This window comes from Austrofundulus limnaeus, unplaced genomic scaffold (assembly GCF_001266775.1).
Source record: "Austrofundulus limnaeus strain Quisiro unplaced genomic scaffold, Austrofundulus_limnaeus-1.0 Scaffold307, whole genome shotgun sequence".
In the NCBI taxonomy this organism is placed as follows: Eukaryota; Metazoa; Chordata; class Actinopteri; order Cyprinodontiformes; family Rivulidae; genus Austrofundulus; species Austrofundulus limnaeus.
In genome coordinates, this window is record NW_013952709.1 from 91,326 (window position 1) to 100,110 (window position 8,785).

General features: G+C 40.7%; 1 protein-coding gene across 2 annotated transcripts in view; it reads left to right on the forward strand.

Annotated features, from left to right (window-relative positions):
• The first annotated feature begins 5,025 nt into the window (after positions 1–5,025).
• LOC106527051 (GTPase IMAP family member 7) overlaps positions 5,026–8,785 on the forward strand; it is a 5,865-nt gene continuing 2,105 nt past the window's right edge. Inside the window, exons 1-2 of one of the 2 annotated variants that reach the window (XM_014021811.1) lie at positions 5,026–5,160; positions 7,376–8,623. In XM_014021811.1, the coding sequence (XP_013877265.1) occupies positions 5,154–5,160; positions 7,376–8,244 (876 nt within the window). In that variant the 5' untranslated portion in view covers positions 5,026–5,153 and the 3' untranslated portion in view covers positions 8,245–8,623. Of the gene's footprint in view, positions 5,161–7,375; positions 8,624–8,785 lie in introns of those variants that run through there. The other variant, XM_014021812.1, reaches the window with a different exon arrangement.

Genomic DNA, 8,785 nt, shown 5'->3' on the forward strand with positions numbered 1-8,785 from the left:
CCCACCAGCAACCACAGAGAGGAACACAGGAGAGAACCAGGAGAGCCCCACCAGCAACCACACGCAGAACCCACAGGGCCAACAGCTGCAACCACAGGCCATCCGGCCCCTGCCACACCGGAGCAGAACCAAGCATGGACACAGAGACCTGGATCCACAGGGCACCCCTCCCCCCAACACAGCAGGCCAAAGCCTGACAGGGGCAGAGGACCCAAGCCCCACCAGGCTGCCACTAGGCCAAGCCGACACATGCCCAAGCACCCAGCCCCAGACATTGAGAGCCACCAGCGCACCGGCGGGCAGAGGCACACCCCACCAGAGGGCAGCGCGGCCAGGGGCAGAACCCACCACTAGTAGAGGGCTTTCGGGTGAACCAAATGAGGGGGCAGCCCGAGTCCCAGCCTGACAAACAATCATACACAAACACACTCACACAGTCCCACCCTCATTCTCACACCCACTCATACAAGACAGACAAGAAGAACGCCACAACCCACTCACACTCCTGATACACACTTTATACCCCCCAGGTCCAGGACACGTACCCGCCCCTGCGGAGGGCAGTCCATATCCGAACCCAGGAGGCAAACCCATTCATTCTGGGGTGTGGAAGAGCAGACAGCCAAATCCTCTCTCTAAGACACACCCCTGCAGCAGTCAGGGGTTGGAACAGTTAGCATAGCATGATCGTCTGTTATGCTGCGTTCACACCAAACGTGATTTCAGCGTCAGTATCGCGTCCAATGCTTTAAGTTGGATGCTTGTGCACTTTGAGGTCAGACGCGAGTCAAAATTGCAAAGCGCTCGACGCGCGTCGAGAGCCTGTCCGCCCTCTCCCTCCTCTATCGGTCTCTGTTCTGTGTCAGATGAAATAAAGGAAGTGACTTTGCTTTATTTACTGGGTGCAAGAGAACAGCGCGTTCATCAGATAATTAATTCATAATTAATTCACCAGATAATTCAGAGACATTTGGTGGGTTTCATCACCCAGGAGCTGCGAGCAGATGAGGCTCGCTTTCAGATCTATTTTTGTCCCGAGTCCAGTTTGATGAGCCGCTGATCTGCATCGGCGCGGATATTTCCTGCCAGGACACCAACTGCAGGCACTTGATTTCAGCTAAAGAGCTCCTGTCATCTGTCTCAGGTTAGTGGACATTATTCTGTCCCGTCAGAGAATCTGTCACTACGTCACACAGGCTGTGTCCAAAACGACAGGACGGGTCCTCAGAAGGCTGAATTCGTCGGCCACCTACGTCACAGCGCCGCGACAAAGGACATCCCAAACTGAAGACTCCTCCGATGCAGCCGACAAATACGTCCTTCGTTTTCCCCGATTTGAAGGAAAGGTCCGATGGATCCTTCTCGGCCCACCATATCCCATAATGCATTGCGGCCCGACCGGAGATATCTTTAAGCTAATAATGACGGACGAAGCAAGAGAAAAGAATACGTTTTAAATAAAWATATGGCGATATAAAAAATTAAAAATTTTTAGCGGTTGCAATTCTAATACTTTTATCGTTTGTGTAGATGTGTTTTCAAATATTATTTTTGTCATTAAAAAACACGAATTAAACATGCACATACAGCGGGTCAATTAGTTCTTCAAATGTTACCTTTAAGTTAATTTTATTGTTTTGTGATATTAATAATGCTAATGTATTGATATTTTTCTATTTTTGATCTATTTTTGCTTCTGTTTAGCGTTATCATGGTTGCTAGGTGACATGACCTACGTCGGGGTGGAGGGGAGGCTAGATCGTCCAAATTCACAGACACTTTTTTTCCGGTCTTCCCGGTCTACCAAGGACCCGGCCCACCTTAACTTTAAGATAATAAAAGATTAATAAAAGATAACAAACAAAACCCCACAATATACACATGTCATATATAGTAATGTACCAATGCACATATACACATATAAGTAAACACATATGCTTATTTATATACATATATACACCATAAAGTACAGTACAAAATGAATGTATATGAAGGTGCATATTAGTGATGGCAGATGGCAGGAAAATATAAGGATGTTAACAACGGTAGACAGTAGCGTGCACAGACATTTTCAGGGGCAGGTGCTCAAATGTAAAAAAGGCACCTTGTCCGGTGTACAGAATCAGCAGCTGTCCTAATAATGTGACATTACAGACACATCTTGTACATTGTGCATATTTATCTATTTTAAATCAGATTTGTTTTCCATCTGATACAGATGTTTAATATTCAACACTCTACAGGTTGGTTTCTGTGACAAACTGGCAAACTGTTTACACTTTTTTATACTGAAATTGTTTCTCAGAGAAGGGCAGACATCTGTGTGCTTGAGATCAGTAAATTTCATGCAGTTTATATAGCTGAGGAGTGAAATTCCACAAATTTAAAGGGAAAGAGCCACAACAGAGTAGACTAAATATTCTCAGACACAGTTTTTTAAAGAAAAAGAGTGTTTTTAATTTATTTACTGCAATATTGTTTTAACGCTTGACTATTATGTATGGAGGACTGAAACGGACATAATTAAAAATAAAAGTAAAAACATATAAATCAACAAGAGGTTGCACTAAACTTTTTTTGCTGTCCGTCACTTTGACTGACCGAGTAAAAAAAAATCCATCATGATCATTTTTTTTACCAGTCACTTTCTTTTTAAATGATAATGACTAAACATTCATAGAATGTGGTTATTGTCATGTTGGTTTGGCAGTTCTGGAGAAAATCTCATCAGCGCACCTCACACAAATGCAGGCCACCTTGAGCGTGTGGTGCTGAAAAACAGTGCATCTGTCTCACACCAGGCCCAACGGCACAATGTGATGCGCACACAATGTCCTTCTTTTGACTCAGTTACCTTATGAAAAGTCAAAAAAAAAAGAAAATAAAAAAATCTACAAACGTTATTTAGTGGCTGCAGTTTGCAACATTAGATAATGCCTGCTTATTTCTGTCTCTGCCTCCTTTGCAGGAGGAAGCTAGAAAGGCAGAGATGCAGTCAGCTGTTAATCACAATGCGCCACTGCCACTGTGTTAAAAATATTATTAAATAAAACAGAAACAGTATGGATTTGATTCATGCAATAAAAAGTCTAATAAATATAAAATATTTTTTTAATTCTAAGGAAAATCTCAAGTTATGCACAGTGAGTCCTGAAGACTAATCTGCGCTCTGCTGTGACACTGTTGGAATAACAAGCACCACTTCAGCCAAGGTTTTAAAATCAGAAAACATTTCTCCAGTCGAAGTGATCAGAAGTCAGCAAAACTTTATTTCCAAATCCCACAAGCTATGGCTTTAGCAGGAGGAAATGCCGCAGCATGCGCGCCCACTGCACCACTGGTTCAGCTGTGCCTCACAGATGCTCCAAAGACTCCTGTCCTTAACTTTTCACTGCGCTGTCAGCTCCTGATGCATTCAGTATGGTCTCTAGATATGAGATGATGATCGGAGGGTAATTTTTTATTTATTTTAGATTAAATAAGACACCTCTGTGATGTAGACCTACTCTGTTTGTAAAGCTGAAAATATCTGTGAGTGTGATGCCACAGAGCCGTCTTGTGAAGCCTCGTTGAGTTTTTTTCTCCTCCTCGCCTGGCTTATTTATTAAGTCTTCCAGACTTAAGAGGTCAGAGGTGTTAATTGCAATCTGTCAAAATGACGGACGGCCTTTAGATTTTTCCGTCATTGTGTAAAAAAATGTCAAATACGGAAAATATTCTGTTAACGCGACCTCTGAAATCAACTAAGAAATAAATAAATACAGTTAAAATGCACCAGTTAAATTTTACCTCATGTTTTATTAATGACCTTCAAATTAATAGGCTGGGCTGAGAGGGGTCCCCCTTAAATCGGGGGGGGGGGAAAGGACACATTTGTAGGCCGCATCGGAGGAGTCTTTATATTTGGAAAGCCTCCGACGCAGTGATATAAGCCAATGACAAATTTGGCCTTCAGAGGACGCAGCTCCTGATTTTGGATAGAGCCATGAGCAGCAGCAGTTAGCGTTAGCTAACCAGGTTGATGTCACCATCCTATGACAATTATCAGTGTAGCCACTGCAAATGCTGCTAACGCTGCTGACTGTTTTAAACTTTTCGTTTTACACTTTTTGCCCCATAATGATGTCCCTGTTGGTAGTTTGGCACTGAAGCAGGGTAGCAGCAAAGCAAACAGTTCTTCCACCCCTACTGACTGTAAAACCATGTCTGGGACCAAACAAGGCCTGCCCAGGTGGACCGTTACAGTTTGTCTTGATTATATTTTCTAAAAGCATGCTTCTGGCAAAATCTCTCAATTCTCCTACAAAATGAAACATTACATTTAAAACTGTTATTTCTTCTCAAAATGATATTTTGTTTTCAGATGACACTCAAACATTCAGATGAACGGACATTTATAAGAACCAGCTGTGCTCAATGTAAAACATGATGACTGACAATCCCTTCATCATATATACACCAGTATGTTGTAAAATATTTTAGATTTTTTTAGAACACACAAATACACAGTAACACATTTAACAAAGGTGATCAGGTCCTCTGGACCAGATTTTGTTTATATATTTTGTCTATTCTCACTGTTATTTTATCATTTTGAATGACAGTGTTCCTTGTGAAAACATGATTTTCTTCATGAAAATTGTGCCAAATGCAGATTGTGTATACTGTGTTTTGCAGGAATTGTACTTGTAGTTTAGCAGAACTGATTCAGGAGGTTGGTGCATGAGTTACATGTTGAGATCATTGTAAAGTACCAGAAAAATGTGTGTAAACAATCAAGAAAAACTGATTCTCAAGCAAATTCTCAAACCAAAGACCCAACCGGGTATAACCCTGCCATCTGGTGTTAGAAAATGTTATGGGGAAAAAAAACTAAGAAAAGGAAAAACTAAAATAAATGTAGATAATTAGAAAACATAAAAACATGTCAAATATTATGGGCACAAATTTCGGTGCCCATAAAATCTCTCCAGTCCCAGTTCAGACTGRCTGAAGCTGATCTAACATGATCCACACCCAGCAGCTTCTTGTCTCTGGGGTTGGACCAGAGACAAACTGAAACAGAAAGTGTTTGTGAGTGGAGCAGAAGGACAGAAACTCTCCAYATTAACCTGATTCACGGGTCTKCACACCACTCTCAGCTCCTCTTTGTCATGGATGGTGAGTTGCATTCACTTATTTAAAGTCCGTAAACTAAATAAATTAAATTAATTTTTAGTTTAAGACGAAGGAGGAGAAGTGCGCAAATGTGCCGCAGATAGTCTCCGTGTCCTCAGAGACACAGGAGCAGCGCAGACTTTTGACTTGTTTTTATTTTTTTAATTTGTTTTTATTATTATTATTATTATTTAAACTCTCCTCCTGCAGTCGCGCGCTTCAGATTTCTTTATGAAACAAAAAAGCTGCTTCTCTACGCAGCTTATTATTCATGACTTCAAAGGRCCATTTTACAGTTATTAATGCGCATGAGCAGTCAGTCATTTGAAACGCAAACTTATCAATTGTATGTAAAAACCTACAGAACAACGGGACAGTTTAGGCGTGTGGTGCTTGATTTTACGCATGCGCATTAAAGGTCAACTACACCTCGTAAATGCAGTCATTTTCAGTAAAAGAGCTGATACTGAACTCTAACTCCAGGGCTTTAATGACAGAAGTACTCCCAAACACACTTGAAGCTGAAGTCAGCTTCCGATTCCAGCTTCCGATTCGGAAATGACTAAAGGGATATTACAAMTAATTTTTCACTACCTTGCGCGTGTTTAACCTGCTCTAGCTCAAAAACTACAACACCTACACTCTTCAAATCTGGACTAGATTATTCTACACTAATAGAAGAATATTTAAAAAACGTTTGAGCTTTGGGAAACCTTTGTCTGATTTGTGAAACTTCAACAAAATTTGTTTTTCATCATTTTTATGCAACTGGACCACATTAGACCTGGTCCAGCTCAAAAACCAAAACACCTGGACTCTTCAAACCAGGACTAGATTATTCTACACTAATAGAAGAATAATAAACACTAAGTTTGAGCTTTGGGGAACCTTTTTCTGATTTGTGAAACATCAATAAAGTTTGTTTTTCATCATTTTATAGGCAACAAGACGACACTAGACCTGGTCCAGCTCAAAAACCACAACATCTGGACTCTTCAAAACAGGACTAGATTATTCTACACTAATAGTGGAATATTTAAAACTAAGTTTGAGCTTTGGGAAACCTTTGTCTGATTTGTGAAAAATTAATAAAATTTGTTTTTCATCATTTTTCAGGCAACAGGACCAAAGTTGCCCAAAGCTCAAACTTAGTTTTTATTATTCCACTATTAGTGTAGAATAATCTAGTCCTGGTTTGAAGAGTCTAGGTGTTGTGGTTTTTGTCGTTCCTGAAGGGATGTAGAGTTCATCCGTTCAGCCTTGGTTAATCTTGGACACCAGTTCACAGAYGTGAGTGGGATAGTGGGTGGTAGGGGCAGAGTTTACAAAAACATCCAGGAGAGTTTGAGATATCCATCCTTCAAGGCCAACATGGGAGCTAAATTTAGATAGTCACAATTTGTTTTTAGAATAGGCTGACTGTTGATTTACTGGTAGTCTTAAAGTCTCACTGGGACCTCTCAACGGCAAAATTCCAATCAACCAMATTTCTTTGGTCATTCTCGCCTCACCGAGCGTACAAYTTCTCCAAGATCTATTCGATTCAGCCAGCAGGCAAAACCACAGCTGGCCTGCGACCCTGCTCAAGGATCACATACAGTTTGTGATTCTGCTCCAAAAGCGTTTGAGTCTGAGTGTTGACAGCTTGGCATGTTCCATCACACGGGCCGGGCAGCYTCATCACAGCCCRAATGGCTCCCGACACTTTCCGAATTTCACGATATGTCAAGTATCCACCAAATCCAATGAGCAGAAATCCTGCTATCAATAATTCAAATATGTAGACATCGTCAACGCCCTCGACCGACAGTACAGACAGGCACATTATCTTCCACCCCCCAGGAATCCATAACATGCCTGGTGGCATATGTCCCATCAGGACAAGRGGATTCTCCTTAGCCCAGTCTCGCTGTGGAGAAAARTTTATCARTAGTGTTGAGAGACMAGCTGACCAGATCCATAATTTCCAACTTGGAAGTTATGCAAGACAGGCTGTGAAAGCAGCAAAGCAGGATAAATAAGGAAAGGTTGAAGAKAGAGGGGGAAAGTGTCCGCCTTCGCTGAGAGCAGGAAAAAATGTAAGACAGTCTTATAATGTCTTGTCTAATGTCTAATGTAAAGTGATTGAAAAAGTGTCTTTCTGTCTAAACAGTCTATATAAACGGCTGATTTCAACTATATTTGGAATAGATGTMATTTTTACTGTTTTCTTGTTTAGGCTCAGATGAAACAAGGATTGTTCTGCTGGGAAAAACAGGAGCTGGWAAAAGCAGCCTTGGAAACACGATACTGGGAGAAGATCTACTGAAAAGCAAACTGTCTCCAAAATCTGGGACAGAAGAATGTCAAGCAATATCTAAAGTCATCAATGGAGTCCGTACCACAGTGATCGACACTCCTGGTTTCTTTGATACAAAGATGGATGAAAATAAGCTGAAGGCTGAGATCATAAAGTCTGTACAGCTGTGGCTTCCAGGGCCTCATGCTTTCCTCATTGTGCTTAAAGTGGATCGATACTCAGAGCAGGAACGTGACGTCATCAACAAAATATTTAAATTTTTCTCAAAGGCAGCTCTGAAACATGCTGTGATTGTGTTCACATATGGTGACCAGCTCCATGAAGGAGGCACAATTGAKGGTTTTGTTGGTCAGGATGAGGGTTTGTGTGATCTGGTGGAGAAATGTGGCGGCAGGTGCCACGTTGTTGATAATAGATACTGGAACAACAACCAGCCTGATGATTACAGGAACAACAAGTTTCAGGTGGCTCAGCTTCTTAAAACAATCGAAACAATGAAGAAAACGCAAGGATTTTACAGCAACGAGTTCCTCAAAAAAGTGGAAGAGGATAAATCTGGGACGTTTTTGAAATTTTTAGCTGGTGCCACAGTGGGAGTCGTGTTGGGAGCAGCTTTTGGTTTGACTTTTGGTGCAGGCCTTGCAGTCATTGGTGGAGCARCAGCTGGAGGTGTCATAGGTGGGGCCATTGGCAGTTCTTCAGAAACACCACAKGAAGCTATGGTAGAAACAGCTAAGACAATGCAAAACCTTGGCATGGCAGCAGCTGAGATTCGTAAACTGAAATAGAAAAATAGTAGGACAATATAGTAAAATTTATAAATAGAAAAAAAAACATACAGTAAATAAACCTGTTTGGTTGATTATCTTTGAAGAACAAGATAATGCCAACATCTGTTGCTTAAAGCTGAGAGAGAAAACCAAAATCAAGAAGAAAATTGTTCATGTCTGCAAGGAAAACTTTGTAAATTGTATTAGCTTTTTATTTCCTATTTTACTGAACTGTTGGGCTTTTATTTTATTTTAAAATGKTAATTACACTTTGTGTAAAGGTCAAATATTGGTTCTTTGTACACAAACCTGTGACTTGTATATTCTGTTATATGAATACAAGATGTATTTATGTTTTGTTGGTAGATCCGGTATAGGTGGGGAGGGATGGGAGGGTTCTCGGGGGTGTGTGTTTTTTGTTAGTTTGTTCTTTGTTTGTGATTAACGCTAAAAATATTTTAATTTTTTTTTGGGAAAAAAACAGCTTTTCTGGCATTATTTAAAACATTAGATAGATTATATGAACTGTAAAATATTAATAATAATTGTGTTAATATTA